Source organism: Aotus nancymaae, unplaced genomic scaffold (genome assembly GCF_030222135.1).
Source record: "Aotus nancymaae isolate 86718 unplaced genomic scaffold, 86718_ANA_hifiasm-v0.15.2.pri h1tg000018l, whole genome shotgun sequence".
NCBI classification, from domain to species: Eukaryota; Metazoa; Chordata; class Mammalia; order Primates; family Aotidae; genus Aotus; species Aotus nancymaae.
In genome coordinates this window covers 5,459,175-5,484,984 of record NW_026988430.1, presented here as the reverse complement: position 1 = coordinate 5,484,984, position 25,810 = coordinate 5,459,175, and the positions used below count along the sequence as shown (strand labels likewise).

The following is a 25,810-nucleotide window of genomic DNA, read 5'->3' as shown; positions in this document are numbered from 1 at the left end:
TAGCGGTGGCTCACACCTGTAATCCCAGCACTTTGGGAGGCCAAGGTGGGTGGATCGCTTGAGGTCAGGAGTTTGAGACCAGTCTAGCCAACATGGTGAAACCCCGTCTCTACTAAAAATACAAAAAAAATAGTCAGGTGTGGTGTAATCCCAGCTACTTGGGAGGCTGAGACAGGAGAATCATTTGAACCCAGGAGGTAGATGTTGCAATGATCATGCCACTGCACTCCAGCCTGGGCAACAGGGAGACCCCATCTCAAAAAAAAAAAAATAGCATTCATAACCCCTGATTTGATTTCACCTTAAAATTCTTGTTTAGAACACATATTTCTATTCCCCAGGTTTTAGACTAAGCTGGTAACAGACCTCAGGGTTCCAGATGACCACATACATTTTTTTCGTCTGAATATAAGCCAAGGCCATTTACTTTATCTTATCTCGAATGAATGATCGGCTTATTTGGTAGTATTCTTATCTCTTTGTTTTGAAGGACAGAACTTGCCAAGATTATGCGGACCAGAGCAAAGGAGATTGAAGTGAAGTTACTTCTTTTTGCTATTCAGAGAACAACTAACTTTGAGGGGTTTCTTGCAAAACGCTTCTCCGGCTGCACCCTGACAGATGGGTCCCTGGTAAGACCTTCCAAAGGGAGGCTGCGACATGAAGTCAGTGGGTTGGGTGGTTGGGATTCATGTCAGTGCTTCACTGTATGGTGACTCCACCTGTTCACTGTATGACAGTTCTATCCATTGGCTTCAGTGTTTAATATTCCCTTCAGCGCTTCACTGTATGGCGACTCCACCCATTCACTGTATGGCAATTCTATCCATTGGCTTCAGTGCCTAATCCCTCTTTCCAGTGATTTCACTGAATTGATAGGAAAAGTGATGGTACAGATCACTCTGAATGGAGTTATTATTTGTTATGCAGTACTTCATGTTTTTAGAATGCCCTGTCATCATTTTTTCTAAGTATTGATCCCATTTTACAGACTAGTAGTTTTGTGAGTCAGAGTCCTTACTGAGTCAGAAATACCTTATTACTTTATCAGCTATCAGATTTGGTTACAATTGGGATATATTTTTACTTTAGGGTTTGCCTTTTAACATCTCTGGTGAGCAAATTAGGTCAGAGAGTCTCTGAAAACCCCAAAGCCAGGTATACAGGTCTGGGAACTGTGTGCCTCCATTGGAAAGGTGGAACATATTACTGCTGGTTAAATGTTTCATCTCTGTGTAGTCAGAGACCAGGTCCAAAATTTCTCTCTGGAAACCTCCTCCTTTTGGCCCAATGCAGTGGCTCACACCTGTAATCCCAGCACTTTGGGGGAGCCGAGGCAGGATTGCTTGAGACCAGGAGTTCAAGACCAGCCTGGGCAATATAGCAACCTCATCTCTATAAAAAACTTAAAAAAATAATTAGTCAGGCATGATGGCGCACACATGTAGTCCTAACTACTTGGAGGCTGAGGCAGGAGGACCACTTAAGCTCAGGAGTTGAGGCTGCAGTGAGCTATGATGGGTGACAGAGTGATACCCTATCTCTAAAAAAAAGAAAAGAAACAGAAAGGAATAAACCTCTTCTTTCTGGAGGCCCAGGATCTCTGCTAACACATCAGTATGCTTTCTTTAGATTTCCTTTCCACAGGAAAACCAAGTGACTATTTTATAGTAATTTCTGTTTGCATCATTACATATGCACAGGCTTTGAGTTCCTTGAATGCAGGAATTGTAGCTGATTCATCTGTCTCCTCAAGTCATGCAAAGTATATACAGAACTCATGCAGGCCGGAATGGAAAGGGAAGGAAGAAAGGAGGGAGGGAAGAAGAAATCCAAGTTGAGAGAATCATACCTTTGAATTTTCTTTAAAACTAGATTTGGGTTTTTTTAAAAACTACTGGTAACAATAGAGAAGCAGAGTGATTTAGTAGCAGAACCCTTGGACCAGCAGTCAAGAGAGAAGACTTGTGGTCTTGTTCCGATTCTGCTGTAACGTGGTGAACTGCCTTCCCTCTTAAATTGTGGCATATCCCTACTGTGAGATACTATACAGCAATTTAAAGGTGACAGAATGGGGGCCGGACATGGTAGCTCATGCCTGTTATCCCAGCACTTTGGGAGATATAATTTCTTTTATGGTACATATGGTATAATTTTTTTATGGAAAAAATGAAAAGCATGTTTATGTACATAAATGTGTCAGAAAGAGATCCGGAAATAACAGTAGCAGTCTCTAGGAAGGAAGTTGGAGTGAGAGTAGGTAGAGAAGCATAGTTTTTCGGAAACGTTCTTATACAAATGCATTTACATACTTTTTGTGTACTTTAGCAAAGTTACTTTTCAATTGTTTTAAAATGAGAAAGATGGCCAAATCAGTGATTTCCAAATCCTTTCTTCTGACAAAATCTAATGTAGAGGCTGGGTGCGATGGCTCATCTATAATCCCAGCACTTTGAGAGGCTGAGGTGGGAGGATCACTTGAGGTCAGGACTTTGAGACCAGCCTGGCTATCATGGCAAAACTCTGTCACTACTAACAATACAAACAATTGGCCGAGTGTGGTGGTGGGTACCTGCCGAGATTGTGCCACTGCACTCCAGCCTAGGCGACAGAGCGAGACTCCATCTCAAAGAGAAAGAAAATTGAATGTAGAATCCGAACACAACGATAGGTAACATGCTTTGAACATCTGCTTGGTGACCCTCACTGTAACAGGTGCGATTACCTGCAGTCAGTCAGTCTGCTTCGTCAACCACAGGAAGTAGGTGCTATACTCATTTGAAATGTATGCGAGGTCACAGAGCTAATGTGTAAAAACATGAAACTGAGCTACTGTGACTGAAGTGGGGAGTCAGGCTGGGACTTGGACCTGGAATCCTGCTCACTTGTTCATACTTCACCTCCGCCACCTTCTCTGGCTTCTACCCTCCTCGTCTTAAAACCCTGAGACTTCAGTGGAATTCCCTCTTTGTCCCATGAGGCCAGCCTCAGAGTTGGTGAAGCGGGTGAATCGGGCTGGTCTTTCAGGCACTGGACTGCAGGGCAGTGGTGGCGCAGCCCAATTTTGAGGCCAGACCACAAGGTCCTGCCTACTTGGGCTCACTCAAGACTTTACTGAAATAAAGGACAACTGAAATCACAAAACACTTTTTTCCTACCTGGCAAATCAAAAGTATGTATACTCCTGCTTGCTAACTCATGTTCAATATTGATTTCTTTTTAGTAACGAGGGAAAAAACAGTCCACAAAACAGATAAAAATAGCCTTAAAGAAAGTGCAAGTCAGAAAAGGAAATCTTAGCAGGCATGGTGGTGCATGCCTGTAGTCCCAGCTACCCGCGAGGCTAAGGCAGGAGGATCGCTTGAGCCTGGGAGGCAGAGGTTGCAGTGAACTGCAATTGCACCACTGCACTCTGGCCTGGGTGACAAAGTAAGACCATTTTAAAAAAAAAAAAAGAAAAAGAAAAGGAAATAGGGAACAGAAATTCCACTGAAGGAATCAAGCATTTCTCCTGAGAAGTATGAGATTGGCTTTAGCAACCTGATTCCTCTTGCTGGCTCTCCTCTCTGACCTTCCCAGGCCATACTTCTGCCTGGTTTCAAGCAGACGTAGTGCAGCACTGGGTTCAGCCCGACAGGGATCTGCCTGGGGATGAGCATGAGCTTTCGCCTTGAGCATAGGCCCCACCCTGGAGTAGCCCCCTGAGCTCCCATGGCCTCTGACTGGGCAGGGTCAGGAGAGCATTAGGACGGGCTCTGTGAGCTGCTAATCCAGCTAAGTGGATGGGAAATAGGTCCCAGTGAAGGGTGCTTGAAGGACATGATTGCCAAGCCCTTGTTTTGAGCCATTCTTCACCCTTGCTGGCTGGGCTCTACATCCTGGTGATTTTTCTTTTACGTTTAGGGGGCTGTAGGATACGGAGGAACAAATGGCCCCATTGTATCTGAGGACCAGGGTAGCCTGTGAAACTGGGTCTGTCCCAGGACGCAATGGAGTTCTCACCTGTCGAGGGAAATCCCCCGAAGGCCAGAAGTGCTAAGGGAACGAGGACAGGGAAGGCCCTTCTGGACAAGCTGAGGCTGCTAGACTAGGTAACCACGTGGAGACCACGAAAAACTGTCAGGAGCTTTCTTAAGTTTGCAAAGACAATGCTTGTTTGTAAAATGCAGGTATAGGACTGTCAGAGTGGCAGTTGGCCAACTGTCAGCGCCTCTGTCCCGTGGAGGACACGGCTGGAGGTCCTTGTTGCTCAGGGCAGCGCAGCCCCTTTCTGTCCTAACTCATAGCCAGGGCCGAGCTCCTGGACTGGAGCCCCTGTATCTCCTGGCAGATGCTGCGCTCTGTGGTGGTGATTGGTGGTCAGCTAGGAATGCTTGAGCTTTTTTTCCCAGTTCCTTCCTTTTTGGTTTTCATATTTGAAATTTTGGGGCAGAACTGGTCTGTAAATCATCCCCTCTTAACTGTTCAGCTGTTGCTTTCCTCTCCTATCAAGTTTGCAGAGAGTTTGAGATGGTAAGTCCTTGGCTAGAAAAGCCTGATGAACACCATGAGTTCTCTCTTTCCCTCTCTGTGTAGTTGGCTGTCTTCTCCACAGGCTTCTCTAAATCCTTCAGCTTCTTTAGTTCAGCCTTGGCCTCCAGACCCTATTCTTTGTGCTGGTTATCACGACCTGGCAGTTATTCTGCATTCCAAATCCTGACAGTGGCTGTCCGATATCCTTCAAGGATTTTCCCTTAAAGATAAGTTTCTAGAAAGGCAACAGAGGCCTTACAGCTGCGTTAACCAGGTAGGCGGGGTCTTGAAGAATCAGTCCACTGCAGCTTTGCTATGGGAGACGTGAAGGCTCCAACTGTAGGTGATGCTCACACTGAGCTGGTCCCTACCGTCACCTCACCGTAGGCCACGTGAGGCCGGCCTTCACCTTTAATCTGCAACCCTCAGTGGCAGGTGCTCACACTGAACTGGTCCCCGCTGTCACCTCATTGTGGGCCACGTGGGGCCTTCTTCACCTTTATTCTGCAACCCTCAGTGGCAGGGACGCTGGTGAATTCATCCTGGGTACCAGCCTGCCGATGTGCTCCCAGCACAGAGCACCGGGAAGGGCCTGCCTTGATGAGGCCAGGAGGCGCAGCTGTCCTGACCCCGTCTGGCTGCTGAGTACCCTTCCCTGCCTGCAGATTTGCTGCTCCCTGGCCCCTAGCCACTTCCCCATGCTGCCTTGCTTTCAGGATGCACTTTTGAAGTTCCTTTTTGGCTACCATTTTGTTTCAAAATACCAGAATAAATTGTGAAATGATAAAAAAAAGAAAAAAAGTAACAAAATAAAAATGATAAAGAATAAAATAAATTGTGAAATGAACCAAGGTGTATCTTGATACTCTTTCATATATGCCAAATTTTATAGAAAGTTACTGAATTCCTCAGAAAGGTGTCGTGAAACAGGGAAGATGTCAGTCAAGGACCAGTTTGTCCGGAGATTCTCCCTTGCTGCCCCTCCCTAGGCCCCACCTCATCCCCACCCTACCCCACCACTGCCTTCAGTATCATTCAGAACCTCTCAAGTCCTTGGTGACTGACAGTGAAATAGTGAGGGTAAGCTTGAGAGTGTGACTAGCTCGCCAGGAGGGCCTGCCACAGCTCAGCTCCTCCTGACCAATCAGCGGGATACCCCATCCTTTGCTCTTTTCCAACGTCCGATAGAACTTTAGACTGAAAGAACCTCAGAGACAGGGCTTGTTGCTTTTACCAGTACTTATCCTACCAGTTTATGATACCCTGTGCTGTAACTGTTACTTGTCCTACCAGTTTACGACGCCCTGTGCTTTAACTGTTGCTTATCCTACTAGTTTGAGGATGCCCTGTGCTGTAACCGTTACTTGAGGAGGTGAGCTACCCATGCTTTTTCCAGTTGTCTCAACTTCTGACCCTTTAGGAGGAATTCAAGATAGTCTGTAAATTAAAATGCCTTGAAATTAAAAGTGAATGCCTGAATATGATGTAACTGTATCTGTATGCATTACTAGTGACTTGATGATTAGAGTCAAGGTGAACAAATACATTCAGGCTTCCGCTGAAAGCAGAGTAGATCAGATTAGGTTTTTATAACTGCTTCACTGACTTGGAGGTTTTTTTTTTCTTTAATAAAAAAAGTTCTCATTTTATGCAGCTAGATTTCCCTTCCTCTTGACCATTACATAAGTTGCCTTTTGAAATAGAATTTTCCTTTGGCATATAGGGGTCATTTTAATATGCAGGTACCCTGACCCAGTTTTTAGAATTACATTGTAAAGATAGAAGTGATATAGGTATAATTGTCAACCCTGCAATTTGAACATAAGAGCGTTTGCAAAAGGCTCACTACTCATGAAAGCCCACCCAGAATGCCACACTCTACACCTTGGTCTTCCAGCAGCTTAACACCTGCGTTAGGGAGACTGTGTAAGAGGAAGAGGGGCAGGTTCCCAGCTCTGCCACAGCATGAGGACTTCTGTCTTGAACAGGACATAGCTTTCCCTCACCTGATGAGCCCCTTTCAGCATTTGAAAATATTTTATGGATGCTTTCTTGGTGCTAAAGAAATGTATTCTTCCATTTGAATAATATCCCAAAGGATGATTAACTTTTGTTTCTGAGAAGAGAATAAGAGATGGTCAGGATAGAAAATTTAGAAATTATAGGCAAGAATAGAGAAGCAGGAAAAAAAAGTCATCCAAATCAGAGATGAGGATTTAGGTATGTTCTTTCTATACATTTTACACAGTTGAAATTGTTTTTTTGTTTGTTTGTTTTTTTGGGGGTTTTTTTGAGACAGAGTCTCACTCTGTCACCCGGGCTGGATGCAGTGGCACAATCTCAGCTCACTGCAACCTCTGCCTCCTGGGTTCAAGTGATTCTCCTTCCTCAGCCTTCCGAGTAGCTGGGATTACAGGGGTGTGCCACTATGCCCAGCTAATTTTTTTTTTTTTTGAGACAGAGTCTCGCTCTTGTTGCCCAGGCTGGAGTGCAATGGCACGATCTCAGCTCACCGCAACCTCCGCCTCTTGGGTTCAAGCGATTCTCCTGCCTCAGCCTCCTGGAATTCCTAGCTGGAATTACAGGCACGCGCCACCATGCCCAGCTAATTTTTTGTATTTTTAGTAGAGACGGAGTTCCACCACGTTGGCCAGGCAGGTCTTGAACTTCCGACATCAGGTGATTCACCCACCTTGGCTTCCCAAAGTGCTGGGATTGCAGGTGTTAGCCACTACGCCTGGCAATTTTTTGTATTTTTAGTAGAGACAGAGTTTCACCATGTCGGCTGGGCTGGTCTCAAACTCCTGACCTCCTGATTCACCTGCTTTGGCCTCCCAAAGCGCTAGGATTTCAGGCGTGAGCCACCACACCCAGCCGATATTGTATACTGTAAATACATTTTTCTCTGCTTACTTTATTTTTAAAATTGAGATACGACTCATGTAATGAAATTTCACATGAAAGTTATCATTTAAAGTATACAGTTCAGTTGTTTTTAATATATTCACAAGATTATGCCACTATTCCAACTGTGGAATTTTAGGACATTTCTGTTACCTCAAGAAGAAATCCGTCCTTAGTAGGCAGTACCTTTAAGTTCTCTTTCCCCCAGCCCTGGGCAGTTAGGAATCTACTTTTTCTCTTTATGGATGCCTATTGTGGACACTTCTCTACAAGGAGTCTACTGTCATGGTCTTTGTGTCTGCCCACTCTCCCTGGCTCTGGACAGTGTTTGCGAGGCTCACCCAGGCAGAGCATGTACCAGTGCTTCAGTGCATGGCTGACTCATGCACCGTTGTATGGGTGATGCCACGTGTTGTTTGTCTCTTCATCAACGGGCGGACACTGGGGTCATTTCCAGTTTTTAATTAGATGAGTGGTGCTGCGAATCCTTGTGTACAGGTCTTTGTGTCAACATGTTTTCTGTTCTTGTGAGGACATACCTGAGTGGAGTTGCTAGGTCACGTGATAACTCTGTTTAACTTTTTGAAGAACTGTGAACTGTTTTCCAGGCAGCCACAGCATTTTACATTTCCAACTGCAACGTAGGAGGCTTCCGGTTTCTCCACGTCCTTTTCCTTCCAATTATAGCCATTCTCATGGGTATAGAGGAGTGTCTCATTGTGGTTTTCATTTGCTTTTTCCCAATGGCTAGTGACATTGCACAGCTTTAAAGAAATGTCTCTTTGGCCGGACACAGTGGCTCATGTCTGTAATCCCAGCACTTTGGGAGGCTGAGGCGGGTGGATCACTTGAGGTCAGGAGTTTGAGACGAGCATGGCCAACATGGTGAAACCCCATCTCTACTAAAAATACAAAAATTAGCCAGGCATGGTGGTGGGTGCCTGTTATCCCAGCTACTCAGGAGGCCAAGGAAGGAGAATCACTTTAACCCAGAAGGCAGAGGTTGCAGTGAGCTGAGATCACGCCACTGCACTCCAGCCTGGGCAACAGAGTGAAACTCTGTTTAAAATTAAAAAAAAGAAAAAAAGAAACGTCTATTCACATTTTTTAGTTGGATTGTTTTTATTGTTGAGTTGTAAGAGTTCTTTACATATTCTAGATATATTCTGTAACTTTTTTTTTTTTTGAGACAGAGTCTTACTCTCTTGCCCAGGCTGGAGTGCAGTGGCATGATCTTGGCTCAGTGCAACCTCTACCTCCTGAGTTCAAGTGATTCTTATACCTCAGTCTCCTGGGTAGCTTGGATCACAGGAGTGTGTCACCATGCCAGGCTAAGTTTTGTATTTTGTATTTTTTATTTTTATTTTTTTAATAGAGACGAGATTTTGCCATGTTGGCCAGGCTTGTCTTGAACTTCTGGCCTCAAGTGATCCACCCACCTTGGCCTCCCATAGTGCTGGTATTATAGGCATGAGCCACCGCACCCGGCCTTTATAACTTTTTTAAATATTCTATCATGGACAGATGATTTGCAAATATTTTCTTCCATCTGTGGGTTGTTTTCACTCTCTTTATAGTCATTTCACAGGATTTCAATTTTGATGAAGTTTAATTTATCTTTTTGTTCTTGCTTCTGTTTTAATGTCATACCTAAGAAACTGTTATGTCATCCAAGGTTACAAAGACTTGCCTATGTTTCCTCCTAAGAGTTTTATAGTTTTAGCTCATATGTTTATATCTCTGATCCATTTTGAGTTAATTTCTATATTAACTCAAATAAACATAGAAGGTGTGGTTCATATGTCACAGCTTAAGTAGTTCTCTCTCAGTTACTACAGAAAGATTTTATTCAATAGATACTCAGTGATTTCCCCAATTATTCTTTCCTCGTAGGATACTTAGTTTTTTTCTCACTTTTATAAATAAGGCTATAATGAACATTTGTGTCTAATTTTCTATACATTTGAGATTGTTTTCTTCCTTTCTTTCCTTCTCTTCTCTTTTTCTTTTCTTTGCTTTTCTCTCTTCTTTTCTTTTCTTTCTTACCTGTCTCTTACCCAAAGGATTGAGGTTATTTTCTTACTATACTAGTAGAATTACAGAGTCAAATTGAGCATTTTCAAATTCCAAGTAGCCTCTGCTCTAAACTTCCTCCTGGCTTCCTTTCTGTTCTTTTAAATGCAGCTGAGATTTAGAAGTCCCTCCTTGTTTTAGTGCATCTCCCAGTGTTAATGTGCCTGACATGAAGGTAACTCTGCCAAATAGAAAAAGCACATCAATCTACATCTTTTCTTAATTACACATTTCTGCTCCTACATATATGCCCAAGGGAATTAAAAACATATGTTCTTATATCCTACACAAATGTTCATAGCAGCACTATTCACAATAGCCAAAAGGTAGAAATATCAGTAGACAAGGAATAGCCAAGACGTGGTCTGTCCCTGCAGTGGGATATTATCCAGTCGTGAAAAGGAATGAAGTGCTGATACATGCCAGCACGTGGATGAACCTGGAAAACACTGAAGTGAAAGCAGCCAGACACAAATATCCAAAGTAGACAGATCCATAGAGACAAGTGGGATGGGGAAGGGGAAGACTGGGAAGTAACAGCTAGTGGGCAGGAGTTTCTTTTGGGGGTGAAAAAAGTCCTGGAATTAGTGATGGTTGCACAACCTTGTGAATATACCAAGCACCACTGAATAGTAAATCACTTTAAAATGTTGAATTTTATGTTATATAAATTACATCACAATTTAGAATTAAGGGCTTTAGAAAATAGTGTATGAGTTGAGTTATAAGTTATCTCTACTCTTCAGATAAATATTCTGTCTAAAAAAAAAAAAAAAAAAAAAAAGGAGCAGTGGGCCGGGCATAGTCTCAGGCCTAAAATCCCAGCATTTTGGGAGGCCAAGGCAGGATGATCTCTTAGGGACAAAACCAGACTGAGCAATGAAGACCCTGTCTCTACAAAAAAAAAAAAAAAAAAAATTAAAATGAGCTGGGCATGGTGGTGTGCACCTCTAATCTTAGCTACTCGGGAGGCTGAGGTGCAAGGGTCACCTAAATTCAGGAGTTCAAGTCTGCAGTGAGCTATGATTGCACCACTGCACTTCATGGACGCTGAGGTGAACGAGTGAAACTTTGTCTCAAAAAAAAAAAAAAGAAAAGAAAAAAAAGGGTTACACATGTCTGTTAAAAACTCAAACAGAAAAAAATATTTAAAAAAAAAAAATCTCTTCTTAACTATTGTATATCCATCCCTCCCCCTAGAGGTATCCACACTGTTTAATACTTCAGGGTATATTTTTGACTCTTTTAAAAGCATGCTTGCACACATATACCCAGGCTTTTTGTTTTGTTTACAGAAAATAGAAGTGTTGCCCATGTTTCTGAAGAAGATTTTATTTAGGGCTTTTCATCTGATCAGCATTTACCCACAGATAGTTTTCAAGCTCCCTGTTTGTACAGGACTCTGGAAAAGATGGGAAATTGAATCAGGAAGGCACTGATGATCTAGTAGGAGAAAGAAAAATGTACATCACTGTCACAATATGTGAAGTGAACATGGCGGTAGCAAGAGATAGTCCCAGAAACGATGAACAACAGGTGTGTGCACCCCTGTGCTTGCAAGCTTGGCTGCTCATTGAAGCCCCCCAGCCACCTCTGTAAGGACACGTGAGGAATGGACTGGAGTAAAGCATTCATGGGACGAGAAGCGTGGACACTGCAGAGCTTTCATCTCACAACCGAACGCTCTCTCCTCCAGGGAAAGGAAGAGAATCTTACATTTCAGATTTCCTTCTTTGAGAATTTGATGTGTCCAGCTGGGGCCTCACACAGGGATTTGTGTAGGCAGACTGAGATACGGATGTACTGCTGACTGAAGCCAGGCTTTCCCTCCTGACAGCGATTTAGACAGTCTAACTGTCATGTGGCGTGTATTGTTTTGAAGGTACTGGGAACCCCTGTGATTTTATCAGTAGGAATTAAGTTGTTCTATGAAGAATTTTGCCTTCCTCTATCGGCTTGAAATCAACTGTCATCCTAGCAAAAAGAATGAGTTCTTTCAAAATTGGGAAGTCATTCAATTCTTGGAAAATTTTTGGCTTTATTTAGCAGCCTCAGAGTTCATGAAATATGTCATCTTGAGTTACCGAAAATCTAATTCTCTAAGGCCTGTGACAGCTGTGAAGCAAGACTGATATGCGTGATCTGTATGGCTCTTAGCACAGAAGGCCGCACCACGCCAGTGACCACTCCCCACAAAGACTTGTTCTTTCATCTTAGCAAGTTAATCTGAGCAGTAATGTAGCCCTCTCACTGGCGGGATTGCATATCCACACCCCAGGGTTTTAGGACACTCATCAGCCGGGAGGTGGTGGATCTGAGCAGTACTTTGAGGGCTTCGGTGTAGATGGGGAAGGAGGGAGCAGCTCAATGTCCTTTCTGCTTACAAAGTGCAAAGTTGATGGACTCTCTGCTTTCATTTCTTAGAGAGATCTCAAAGAGACAAAATAGTTGGGACAAGGTTCTACTTATAGTTAACAGAAATTCTTTTGACAAAACTTTTAACCTCATATGCCCACGTCTTTCCCTTTGGTGAGTGGCTTTATTAAGACAGGCACAACAGTTTCGCTGCGTTTCGTAGCTCACCTCTATTAACTATGGCTGAAAGCTTCTCCTTACTGAGCCATGCCCTCTGTGCCTGACAGTGTGTTAAGCTGTTTATATAGGCAGTCACGCATTGCTTAAGGACAGGAGTGTGCTCTGAGAAATACATCATTAGTCAGTTTCATCATATGCAGACATCACAGAGTGCACCTGCACAGAATTAGGTGCTAGAACCTACTCCAGCCATCCCCAACCTTTTTGGCACCAGGGACTGGTTTCGTGGAACAATTTTTCCATAGGTGGGAGTGCAGGGGGTGGAGCTAGGGGGATGGTTTCCAGATGAAACTTCTACCTCAGATCCTCGGGCACTGGATTCTCATGGGAGTGTGCAACCTGAATCCCTCACGCGCACAAGATGAGACTGTCCTACCTCAGATCATCAGGCACTGGATTCTCATAGGAGTGCACCGCCTAGATTCCTCATGTGAACAGTTCACAACAGGGTTTGCCCTCCTGTGAGACTGTAATGCAGAGCTCAGGTAGTCAGGCTCGCTCACCTGCTGCTCATCTCATGCTGTGCGGCCTGGTTACTAACACGCCACGGACTGGTGGCCTAGGGGTGGGGGACCTTGGCCTGCTCCATCGTATGGCTCCAGTATAATCTAGTGGAACTGCCGTTGTACATGTGGCCTATCATGGATGGAAACGTCATGATGTGGCGCATGACTGCGTGCCTCATGCTGGACATGCATGCCGTCATCTCATCCTCATGCCAGCCAGACCAGGAGGGCATTCCTGTCCCTTCACATTGTACACAGGAGAACCAAGGCACCCCTGTGGTGGAACCTGGACCCAGATCTGCCAGATTTGGAGCCTGTGCCACTCCACGAGTATGCTCCATCTCAGTTCAGGGTGGACTCGAACCTAGGTCTATCGCGTCCGGAACCTGTGCCCTTGCCACTCCACGAGGGTGCCCCATCTCAGTTCAGGGCAACTTCAGCCACGCAGTTGCTTGGGCCATAGAGTGAGTGTTCCTTCACTCCTTTCATTCCTTTGCCCTCGTTCTCACTCTCCCATCAAACCCTCTTGTTGGCTCTGCCTCCAACTATGCCCCAAATCAGATAGACACTTTTTTCTATCCTACACCACCAGCTTAGTCTGGGTCCCCATCAGCCCTTTCCTGGAACACTGTAGCAGCCTCTTAAATTGGTTGTCTTCTGTCATTGTAATCCATTCTCCCACAGCAGTGGAATATTCTTAAAATCCAAATTAGATCACATCACTTCCCTGTTTAAAACCACCAGTGACTATCAAGTTGGAATGAGTAGAAAATGGACCTTTACCATGGCCCACAAAAGGTGATGCGGTTGGGCTCCTGCCACCCATCTTACCTCATGCCCCCATCTTCCCTTCTGTCCCTCAGACTCACCACGCTCTTTGCAGCGACCCGCTGGGTCCTCGCATTGAGAATATTCTTCCTTGGGTTTTGCCTGAGCAGCTCCTTCTTCAGCTCAGCCATCACCTCCTCAGAGGCCTTTTCTGACTACCCCATATGTAGAAGCACTTTCCCACCCTCATCCCCAGCTCATCCTACTCCCTGAGTTTTCCTGTCACCACTGCAGTGCCTCCTGTCCAATCCACCTTACTCACCTGCGTCCCTGGTGCACCCGAGGGTGCCTGGAACAGAGTAGATGCTCAGAACATCATCGCTGAGTGAGCACAGACACATGCTGTTCCCTGCACCTACAGAGATCTGTCCACCCTCCTCCCTCCTCCCTCAGATGTTACAGAGTAGATGCTCAGAACATCATTGCTCAGTGAGCACAGATGCGTGCTGTTCCCTGCACCTAGAGAGATCTGTCCACCCTCCTCCCTCCTCCCTTCTCCCTCCTCCCTCAGATGTTACAGAGTAGATGCTCAGAACATCATTGCTCAGTGAGCACAGATGCGTGCTGTTCCCTGCACCTAGAGAGATCTGTCCACCCTCCTCCCTCCTCCCTCAGATGTTACAGAGTAGATGCTCAGAACATCATTGCTCAGTGAGCACAGACACGTGCTCTTCCCTCCACCTAGAGAGATCTGTCCACCCTACTCTCCTCCTCCCCTCACACATTGAACTCAGAGGCATCCTTCAGCTCTGGCTCATGTTCTTTCTTTAGGGAAGTCTTCATGGCCCTCTGTTGCGTGTTTCTGTAACAACTACTTTTCCTCCCTGGCTCGTCTCACCTTTTTGTGTGACTTGGATTGAAGGCTGTCTCCCCAGCAGACTCTGATCTCCATGAGACTGAGGCTGCATGTCTTGCTCACTGCTCTGCTCCTAGGGCCCAGCACAGCCGTTTGTTGAATCGATGAGTGGAGGGATGAATCACTTTTCCTGTACTAACTTGGTCCACACGTGGAATGTGTGTGCCATAAATGAGTGAGCTAGGAGCTCCTTGGGGGTCCACGACTCCCCTCATTTCATCAGAATGTTAATAGAGGTTGGCATGATGGCTCTTGCCTATAATCCCAGCGTTTTGAGAGGCTGAGACAGATGGATTGCTTCAGGTCAAGAGTTTGAGACCAATCCCGGCAACATTGCAAAATCCATCTCTACAAAAAATACAAAAATTAGTTGGGTGTAGTGATGAGCCTGTAGTCCCAGCTACTCGGGGAGGCTGAGGTTGGCAGGATCCCTTGAGCCTGGGAGGTCAAAGCTGCAGTGAGCTGTGCTCACACTGCTGCAGTTCAGGTTGGGCGACAGAGTGGGACTTTGTCTAAAAAATGAAACAAAAAAAAAAACAACGTCAATAGAGACAGACTGTTGAAATAGGGAGGAGAGCTTGGGAGGCTTCTGGCCCCGTGACACTGAGCGAGCCCCGCACTCACACGGCCTCCGATGGTGCCCGATATGCTCTGCTTCTTCCTCTTGGTCCATTTTCTTGATGCCTTGCACCAGTGGGAGTAGAGCCCAGGAACATCCTCAGCCCGCTTCACTGACATCTGTTTTCTGCCATGATTTCCAGTGACACGTTATGTTTTAAAATGAGGCCCACCTTACGTAATTGTGAGGTGCTCTTATCAACCCAATAGACTCAGCAATAGATGAGGAATATTTAGCTCAAAAATCCAAATTCTGTGTCTGCCACTGAATGATTTTGAACAAAGCTTTTAACTTCGATTAGCTGACTTGTTTTTCACATCTACCAAGGACCAGAAGACTTAGAGAGTCATGGTGACTCAGCTCAACAGCATAATCCCAGAGCCCACTGTTAAGCCAGTGGAGTCAGGAATCTAATGCTATTAACTAATTTATTTTTTTTTTATGGTTGTTGAAGATTGAGCTTGGTAGATTCCTTTTCTTACTATTCTCTCTAAAATATCAGCAGCCCTTAAGAAGACAACTCAAGCTTAGATATACTGCTTTCTAAAAAGAGCTGTAAGTTTATAAGGATGTTTTTTCTCTCATATCAGGTAAAGAAGCCAGAGCTTGGAATGTGCAAATTTGAAATACTTGCTTGGGTGTTAGACCATATTGTTTCTCACCAGGATACCACAACAGTCATCATCTTACTAATGATTGCCTCGAGCTAATGCAGTCATCACAAGGCTCCGTCATGCACTGAGGCTGTGTCCATCCACATAAATTGCATCCAGGTGTTTTGGCCCACAAACAAGTAGTTTAAAAGACTATAAGCAGAATTGTGTTAAAACAAAAACCAGATGCAGGTGTAGTGTTTTTGTCTAAGGTTTTTTTATTTATTTGCTTAATTTTTTAATTTATTTTTTGAAAGAAAGTCTTGCTCTATCACCCAGACTGGAGTGCAGTGGTACCATCTCCACTCAGTGCACCCTCCACCTCCCAGGTTCAAGTGATTCTCCTGTCTCAGCCTCCTGAGTAGCAAGGATTGCAGGCACCCACCACCGTGCTGCTAGTTTTGGTATTTTTAGTAGAGATGGGGTTTTACCATATTGGCCAGGCTGGTCTCAAACTCCTGACCTCAAGTGATGTGCCTGCCTTGGCCTCCCAAAGTGCTGGGATTACAGGCATGAGCCACCATGCCCAGCCTTTGTATAAGTTTTGTTTTCGTTTTTTTGTTTGTAATATCTTTAGATGATGTCCTGGCACTTGGCAAAGTCATTCACACTATAGTCCATCTGCTGTCCCTTTTGGCTTAGAGATTAATTCAGGTCGACCCACGGTATTGGCTAAAATATCAAGTACATTTTGAAACTCCCTCTCCACTTAACTTCTTGTCTCTGGAGAGCCATGCCTTGCCCCATTCCCTCATCCTCAGCACCAAGAATTCCTCTTTTCTGTTTGTGCAGTTGGCCTCTTTTCTGCTAAAGCCTTCAGCTCCCAGGCATAAACAACATCTCTAGGTGAAAATGGTAAAGAAATTCCAGAGAGCCACCTTGATTCTGTAGTTGTACTGGAGTTAACATCATCAGCGACCCTTGTGTGTATCATGTGCTGCTTCTAGGGTTTCACATTTGAGCCTTCAGATAGTCCTGTGACTATACCCTCATTCAGCAGATGAAGTCACTGTGGCTCAGAGAAGCTGGGTAATATGGCCAGTGCAGCACAGTCGGAGCTACACCAAGGCCATGACCACGGCCACGTCTCCTCCTCCAGCTGCCCCATGAGCCCTGGTTCCACTCAGGGCTGTTTTCAAATAGCTATGATACGGCCAGTGCAGCACAGTCAGAGCTACACCAAAGCCATGGCCACGTCTCCTCCTCCAGCTGCCCCATGAGCCCTGGTTCCACTCAGGGCCATGTTTTCAAATAGCTATGATACGGCCAGTGCAGCACAGTCAGAGCTACACCAAGGCCACGGCCACAGCCACGTCTCCTCCTCCAGCTGCCCCATGAGCCCTGGTTCCACTCAGGACCATGTTTTCAAATAGCTATGATACGGCCAGTGCAGCACAGTCAGAGCTACACCAAGGCCACGGCCACAGCCACGTCTCCTCCTCCAGCTGCCCCATGAGCCCTGGTTCCACTCAGGACCATGTTTTCAAATAGCTATGATACGGCCAGTGCAGCACAGTCAGAGCTACACCAAGGCCACAGCCACAGCCACGTCTCCTCCTCCAGCTGTCCCATGAGCCCTGGTTCCACTCAGGGCTGTGTTTTCAAACAGTGGTCATATTTGGAAGCTGAGAAGTAGATTTTCTCAAGGAGTTGTGGTTGTTGTAATAGGGCTTACTTGGGAAGAGTCGTCTGTTAATCTAGAATGCGTGAGATTAGCTTTGTAGTTTGTTCTTGCATTCAAATCCATCTGGCACTTTGATTCATTTCTATTTATTGAGGACCTGTTACATGCTAGGCACCAGGATAGGATGGGGAACAAGATAGACATAATCTCTGCCATCATGGAGGCAGAAAGAAAAAGACAAATGGGCAATTGCAGTATTTTAATAAATGCCTGGGTAGGGGACACGTAGCACGGTTTGGGAACATGTCAGGGACATCTAACCCAAATGTGACAGATGGGAAAGGTTCCCCAGCAGAAGGGGCTTCTAATTTGAAGACTGAAGGATGCGTAAGATTAGAGTTGGGGCAGGGTGGTGAGGGAGGTTTCAGGAAGACAGAAGGGCAGTGTGAAGGCCTGGGGGTAAGCATGTGGTCTGTGTTGCCTCAGTTCTTTATTGGATCAGAGTTCATGACTTAGCTGTTGAAGAAGACACCTGGAAAAAGTGGCTCAATGGCAAAGGCTATTGAATATGCTCAGAAAATACTTCTCTTTCTTATATCTACCTAACAGAAAAAGCTTGAGTCTCCACCCACTTCTACCAATCCCTTCCTGGAAGATGAGCCAACACCAGAGATGGAGGAACTGGCAACGGAGAAAGGAGATTTAGATCAAGTAAGTCTGGTTTGCGTCACCATGGGTAACCTACCTGATGTGTGCTTCTGAAAATGGGTCCGCTTGCTCCAGATATGATCCTTTGGCTCCTGGCCACATTCAGAGATGACAGCTCTGGTGGTCTTTATAGAAGACCCTTATCTGAAAATGCGTTTAGAAAACTCCGCGAAAGGGCAGACTTTCCTGCCCCACAGCTCTGCTCCTGAAGAGCCCGCTGCCAGGACACACACAAGCTTCATGAGCCACTGCGGTGGGGCGGGAAGAGTTCCGCTCTGCCTCATTCAGCGTCTCCTGAGCTTGTGAGCTTGGTTTTGTGTTTTACTCTTGTCTGGTATAGTGATGATGTGAGAGTCTGAGTGATTCCCAGGAAGCTAGCGGCACCATCGGCTGGGAGAGGCATCCATGCAGTGTAAGCCGATCACTTGAGGGTTGGAAATACAAGATGACCAGTGGCATATTTGGAGAGCTACTTTTCAGAGCATACTAGCACTTTCATTTCCTTTGGATGTTTCTGTCCAAGTCTAAATTTCCTCTCCCTTCATCCTACAGAGTGCTGTTTTTGTTTCACTGCCATTTTATGACAAGGGAGGTTAGAGCAATAAATCAGAACTTTTCTTTTCTGGATTAGTGATCCCTCTTTTTAATTTTCTACACTTGGCTGCTGGTGGATTATTTTATGGTATTGTTTTGCTCCAGACACCACCAAAAGGGAAGCTGGCTGGGAGGACCAGCTCTGGGAAACCTGTACCCATACACTTAGCAGCTCGCCCCGCATTCATTCCCAGCACGGTGAGGGCAGGAGCCAGGAGAGCAGACCTCCAGGAGCCGCTCTGAAATGATGCAATACAGTGTCTGGTCCATCAATTGAATGATCGCAATGAAAGGAACACCTCATGCTTTTATAGTGCTTTGCAGTTTTAAATTCTTTTACATGCCTTGTTTCATCTTCACAATTCTTGCCTCTCACTTTATAGGTGATGAAACTTCACCTCAGAGAGGTTAAGTGATTGACCCAGGGTTGCATAATTTAGAAGTGGAGGAGCTTAAACTGGAAGCCAGGCCTCAGTGTCAGAAACTCGAATTCCTTTCCCAGTGCTATTTTGTTTATGACTCATGTCTCATTCAGTAGTGGAGGATATAGAAATGAATCTCAGGAATAGAAGTAAATGAACAAAACTGATGGGGCATCTTAAGGAGGCTTCATCCCAGAGATGTGTATATAGAAGTAGGTGCAGTTGATTTAAAGCCATCATAGTATTGATTGGATGGGAGAAAACAGACATTTCCTCTAACTAATTAAATGCAGTTCTCACATTTCTGGGAGCAGGGACTAGGGTGGGAAGAAGGATCTGGGTGTAGAGCTCATTCTTCTGCCATGTCCTCCTCCCACACTGGGCCAGCTGCACCTGTGAGCATTGTTTGTGCAGGAGAGCGGTTTGCAGAGCCCTGATGTCTCACCAGTGCTAGCAGCTGCCATGGTCGTGTCCAAAATGGTGCAGTTAAATGCTCAGATACTTGTAGTGTTGCCAGGAAGAGTTATTCCTTTTGTTAGTCATCTCTGGATGTTATTAAATTGGATTAAGATAGAGAGGCCCCATTCCTTACAAAATCAGTTTTGCCAGGTGAAGTATGATTTTCTTTTTTCTTGTAACTTTTTCCTCATATGGAAGCTCGACGTTACTGTTGTGAGGACCAAGACCTGCTCATTCTGAGAACACAGAAGCCTGACATCTGACAGATAAGTGCGGTAAAGCAGAGCCATGTGCTGGGAAAATGCCGGACTCTGGTCGGCTGTTAACTGACCGACCATGTGACTTCAGGCTGGTTATTTTCTCTCTTTAGACTTCCCTAGTTGGTCTTTAGTCAGAGCTCATGGTTTTCAAACTGTGTTCCTCGGTGCCCATCAGGTGTCGCTGTGAAGCTAGGAGGAGATCAGGGACCTAGGTCCCTGAGATCAGAACAGTTTTATTTTGAGTCGTTTTGTATTGTGGGCTTTCAGATAAAATTTCTTTTCAACCAGGGCTTTTATGTCATTAAAAAAAAAAAATGGCCTGGCCTGGTGGCTCATGCCCGTAACCCCAGTACTTTAGGAGGCCGAGGTGGGCAAATCACTTGAGATCAGGAGTTCGCGACCAGCCTGGCCAATATGGTAAAACCCCATCTCTACAAAAAATGCAAAATTAAGCGGGTGGGGTGGCGCATGCCTGTAATCCCAGCTACTCAGGAGGCTGAGGCAGGAGAATCACTTGAACCCGGGAGGCGGAGGTTGCAGTGAGCCGAGATTGCGCCACTGCACTCCAGCCTGGAAGACAGAGTGAGACTCCATCTCAAAAAAAAAAAAAAAAACTGAACCCCTGATCTAGCTGATCCACCCACCATTTCATGGGCTATTACTCATTAGTAATAAAACTTACACACCAGTGACTAATGCCTCCACCCATGCCATCCCTGACCTCCTGCTGCCTCACCGGCCTGGCCTTGCTTATGGCTGAGGTAGGCCCCCAGGGTCTCCCTCTTCTCAGAGTGGGGTGGACAACAAGAGCAAGAGCCCCGTGGGGTGGGGGAGGGACCCACCAGGTGTTAGTGGTGAAATCAGCCAGAGGTGATTAGAGGGAAAGTCCCTACCAGTTCGTGGGTGACCTGACCCATTACATTGCTGCAGTCAGTAGCATTTGGCCCTCAAGGTAAGGGTCACTCCCTGCTCACCACTGCAGTTTACGCCTGGCTGCTGAGAAGAGAGAGTGAACTTGAAAAAAGCTATTTAATTTACAAAAGGCCCTGAGTAATCAGTTGCCAGGATATTCCCGGTGATAAAAAATGACATCTGAAAGGGGACTGAGGGGTACTGAAAGTATAAAAGAAAGGAGAAGAAATAACAGATTTCTGGTTTTAAAATGTACCCTTCTGGTGATCCGCACAGTTAGATTTAATCTGTTTACATTGGGTAGCAATAAAAGGAAATGGGAGCAGCTGCAGACCTCCTCACTGTGACAACAGTATCCTTTTATTATTCCATCAAACTCCGGGAGGAAATAGCTTAAACATCTGCAACTTTTGGACAGAATTCACACACTCAGAAATGCGGCCTCAACCTACTGCTAAACGACTTAGCGTCGTGTTGAAGCTGAGAATCAACCCTCTAGGGAGCTGCCTGGTGCAAAGGGAGATGCCAGTTAGAGCCAAAATTCCAGCACCTCCAATCTAAACTGAGCACATTCACAACGCAGCCGTAGGCAGGAGACAGCCCTGCAGGAAAAAAGTAAGAAGAAAGGAAATTTGAGGCAGTCCCTCCCGTTATTCCTCTCTTACTTCAGCTCGCACTAAAAATGCTGCAAGAGGATCTGGGTGCTGTGGTGGCAGGGGCAGGGCAGGGCTGCGTCATCTGCAGGTAGGGGTGCAACCCTGGCACTGCCTGGTCATGCAGCCTGAATGTCCTGTGGGGCCTTATCACGGCAGGACCTGTGGCAGACGGATCAAGATGAGTGCCTTGGAATTAATATAGCTGTTTTCTTTTCTCACTTAGATACTTATCAAATGAGCTCTTGAGACTCATTCCAAATAGTTTCTTTCAAATCATACGTCACTTTTGTGCATATGTAAAAGGAAAGTATAAGGAAAATAAATAGATTAAGATATTTCTAAAACTTCTTCACATGCAGGGCCCACATCTTCTGAACCACTTTTTTTAAAACTTTATATTTTGAAATAATTATGGGTTCATAAATTATAAACCTACTACAGCGAGGTACCATGTACCAATCTCCCAGCTTTCTCCAGAGGGACAGCTAAGATATGATAGTGCATCATCAAAAACAGGGAATCAATCAATCCAGACACCTTCCCGTCTCCCAGCTTCCTCCAGGGAGACAGTTAACGTACTACAGTGCATCACCAAACCAGAAAGTGGATCCAGACACCTTCCCATCTCCCAGCTTCCTCCAGGGAGACAGTTAACATACCATATAGTGCATCATCAAACCAGGAAGTGGATCCAACCTTTTCCATCTCCCAGCTTCCTCCAGGGGACAGTTAACATACTATAGTGCATCACCAAACCAGGAAGTGGATCCAGACACCTTCCCATCTCCCAGCTTCCTCCAGGGAGACAGTTAACATACTATAGTGCATCATCCAACCAGGAAGTGGATCCAGACACCTTCCCATCTCCCAGTTTCCTCCAAGGGGACAATTAGCATACTATAGTGCATCATCAAACCAGGAAGTAGATCCAACCCTTCCATCTCCCAGCTTCCTCCAGGGGGAAAGTTAACATACTATAGTGCATCAAACCAAGAAGTGGATCCAGACCCCTTCCCATCTCCCAGCTTCCTCCAGGGGACAGTTAATAATATCAAATGAAGAGAAAAGTTACAAGGTGCTCGTAAATATCTTTCTTCTGGATTCAGCAATTGTTAACATTTTCCTATGTAACTATCATTTCCTCCCTACTCCCCCTACCTTTAGAACAATTTGTAAGTTCACTCATTTACCATAGATCAAAATCAGAAAATTTAACATCAGTACAGCAATATTATCTAATCTATAGACTTTTTTAGTCATTTTTCATAATGTAGCCATTTCAAAGTGATAAAATATTGTCCATAGTTGGGAAAGTATGCATAAATTAGTAAGTCAGTAAAACTGAATACAAAATATACCTGTTCAAAAGAAAAAACAAAAGCAGAAAATAATATATATTGATTTTTTTAAATGACAACATTCTGTATTATGTAAATTTCCATGTGTAATTGTAAGGTATATTGCCAAGTTAAAATGAGGAAACTGAGGCCAGTGTGAGAAAATGAGAATCCAATTTATTCAGCTCCTGGGTGAGGTTCTGTGGTCCGGGAAGGGGCCAGAGAAGTCGCACTGGGCTTCTCAGGGTGTGGGGTTTTATAGGGAGTGGAGGTAATTGATTGGTCTTTAGGGAAACAAAGAGCAGACAGTTTCATTGGTGAGGAGGATTGATTGATTATTAGGGAAACAAAGAGAAGACAGTTTCATTGGTGAGTTTCGTTGGTGAGGGGGTTTGATTGATTACTAGGGAAACAAAGAGCAGAGAGTTTCATTGGTGAGGGGAAGTCAAGGTGCTGATGGGGCGAGCTGCCATTGGTTGCCAGGCGGGACTACTGGTGGGCTGACCGGCTGGGGAGGTTAATGTTAAGCTGCCGTTGGACAAATCTTTGGTGGGCTTTTTAAATTTTGAAGGGGTTGAGTGAGGAATGCAGGAGTGGGTGTGGGGAGCCAGCATAGAGAGGCCAGCATGAGGAGAGATAAGTGTGTCAGCATGGAGAGGCTGGCACGGGGAGAGATAAGTGTGTCCATTTAACTCCCGGTGAGGCAGCCGGCCTTACAGTAATTACCAGAAGTTATCCTGCAGAATGTGAATTTTCTTCAAAAGAAGAAAAAAATTAAAAAATAACTATAATACCTATGATTATTATTTAATTAATAAAAAGATACCTGGTTGTAGTAGCCGTGTTTTCCAAATCTAAAACCATGATATCTAGTCTTACAGAATCAGACAAATTAAATCACATTTTTCTATTCACTTAAATCATCTTTTGGAATCAGTAATAAAAAATAGATACTGACTTGGAAAAAAAAAGACAAATAGGTGAGGACCACCCCTCACAGTCCTCATCCTCCATCATAGAGCCTTCATCTCAAACTAATGGAAGTGCAGAAAAACTCCCAGGACATCTGCACTAGCGTGGAATTCTAGATCCAGCAGATTCAAGCCCAGTCAGCCAGTCTTGCGTGGCCCCTGAGGCCCTGTGGGGGGTCTTACTCTGAGCCCTGACTGTGGCAGTGGCTTCCAGATGATAAGAGTAAACAGTAGAGATGGTATTTATTCTTAGGAAGGACCAGAGTTTCTAGAAACCTTGTAAAAAATTAAAGACGTCAAACTCTTGGAAGGTGGAAATGGAGGAGGGCTAAGTACTAGATAGAGTGAGTGTGTCTAAAGTTGACATTTAATTTTTGGTGATCATTTTTTTACAGATCAGTTTTTACAGTTGTTTTTGGCTATTGCAGTGTGTTATTTTAAAAAACAGAAATAGGTAATTACCATTTTTGCCTGTCATTGGGGCTTGGCTCTTCCAGTATGTATTAAAATATATAAGCAGTTCAAGAGGGTAGATCTTATGTTAAGTATTTTTACCACAAGTAATAATAACAACAACTACAGGGATGGGAGGGAGCTTGGGGAGGTGGTGGATACACATGTCCTTGGTGGTGGTGAGGGGTTCATGGGTGTTTACTTATTCTCAAACTCGTCAGGATGTATACATTAAATATGTCGGCCTTTTAAAATGTCAGTCATACCTTAGTAATGTGGGGTTAAAAAAATAACATCTGAGCAGTTCAATTTAACCAGTATGTTGTGGGTGCAGTTTACATACACACTATATTTTAGTACCAGCCCCAGCAAGGTGTGTTTGCCTCAGGGTCATTCCATGGCCATTTGGCAATAGACAGAATTGACATTTTTTAGGAATAGAAAGTAACATGTAGGAAAATCTTTGCTTACATTTTAATTTGGAAAGGAATTAAGTAGCAAATATAGTTTTAAAATACTTGGCTGTCATATGACTTCTTTATCAGTGGCTTCCAAGTAACAGTCTGGGAACCAGTGCTGGTCTAGTGTTACAGTGGCCTAAAGCAAAAAAAATAGACAGTATAGTCTGCCTGCCTGCTTCCCTCCCTCTGTGTGTGTCTCTCTCGCTTTCTCTCTCTCTCCCCCTTCTCTTTCTGTCCTTTCTCAGAAAGTACTGCCTATATGCTGCTATTTTATTCTTATAAGATTTGGGGCATAAAATATTTTTTTCTGGCTGGGCACGGTGCCTCATGCCTGTAATCCCAGCACTTTGGGAGGCCAAGGCAGGTGGATCACTTGAGGCCAGGGGTTCGAGACCAGCCTGACCAACATGGCAAAACCCATCTCTACTTAAAAGACCAAAGTTAGCTGGCCGTAGTGGCATGTACCAGTAATCCCAGCTACTTAGGAGGCTGAGACACAAGAATCACTTAAGTCCAGGAGGCACAGGTTGCAGTGAGCTGAGATAGCGCCACTGGACTTTTAGCCTGGGCAACAGAAGGAGACTCTGTCTCAAAAAAAAAAAAACCTATATATTTTTTAGGAACTTGTGGTAAGAATAGAAAGTAGCAAAATAAAAGTAACAACTCTGTATTGGTTCTCCACCCTTCTTTTTGTTACATTTTCTTACTGATGAAATTCAAAACCTGGGAACCATTGCAGGAAAATAATGATACAATAGAAAGTCTTGGGGCAGGTTGGAGAGCCTCTGAGTCCTCATTTCTTGTGGTATAGGTAGTAGGGATACCTATGTGAAGGGTTATTGTGAGGAACAGGTGACGTATTCGTTGGTATCAAAGTGGTTGGCCTATAGTAACAATCAGTAAATGGAGGCTGTCAAAAATTGGATTGTGTGAAAGCACTTTATAATTCTAAAGCAGTGTACAAGTACAAGGTGCTGTTATTAGCCAGGATGTAAATTCTGGAAAACACCAGTCAGATAGATGATGACTAGCTTCCAGATTCAAAACGCGTATGTTAGCAGAGTAACAGTAAGTCTTCCAACATCCACAGCAAGCCAGTGATGCTAACAGAGCTGGCGTTTTGTTCACCTACTGGGGTGAATCGTGAAGCTGATGTTTTCCCACTTTAATTACGTCGAGTACTTTCGTATTGTGAACTTTGAAATGATGTTTTTTAAAAAAATTCTTGAACATTTGCAAAGACCACTCAAGTGTAGGGTTTATTTTTCTTTGTTTTTACAGCCAAAGAAGCCCAAAGCCCCAGACAATCCATTTCATGGCATCGTTTCCAAGTGCTTTGAGCCTCATCTCTACGTGTACATCGAATCCCAGGACAAGTAAGTGAGGGACATGCGCTGTTTTCTGCCT

At 44.7% G+C, this 25,810-nt stretch overlaps 1 protein-coding gene across 3 annotated transcripts in view; it reads left to right on the top strand.

Moving 5' to 3' along the window:
* The window catches only part of VPS53 (VPS53 subunit of GARP complex), a 172,080-nt gene that overhangs the window by 74,367 nt on the left and 71,903 nt on the right, over positions 1-25,810 (top strand). For all 3 annotated transcript variants that reach the window (XM_012461778.2, XM_021667278.2, XM_064378150.1), the window contains 3 exons: positions 491-632; positions 17,780-17,881; positions 25,685-25,779. In XM_012461778.2, the coding sequence (XP_012317201.2) occupies positions 491-632; positions 17,780-17,881; positions 25,685-25,779 (339 nt within the window). The remainder of the gene's footprint in view (positions 1-490; positions 633-17,779; positions 17,882-25,684; positions 25,780-25,810) is intronic.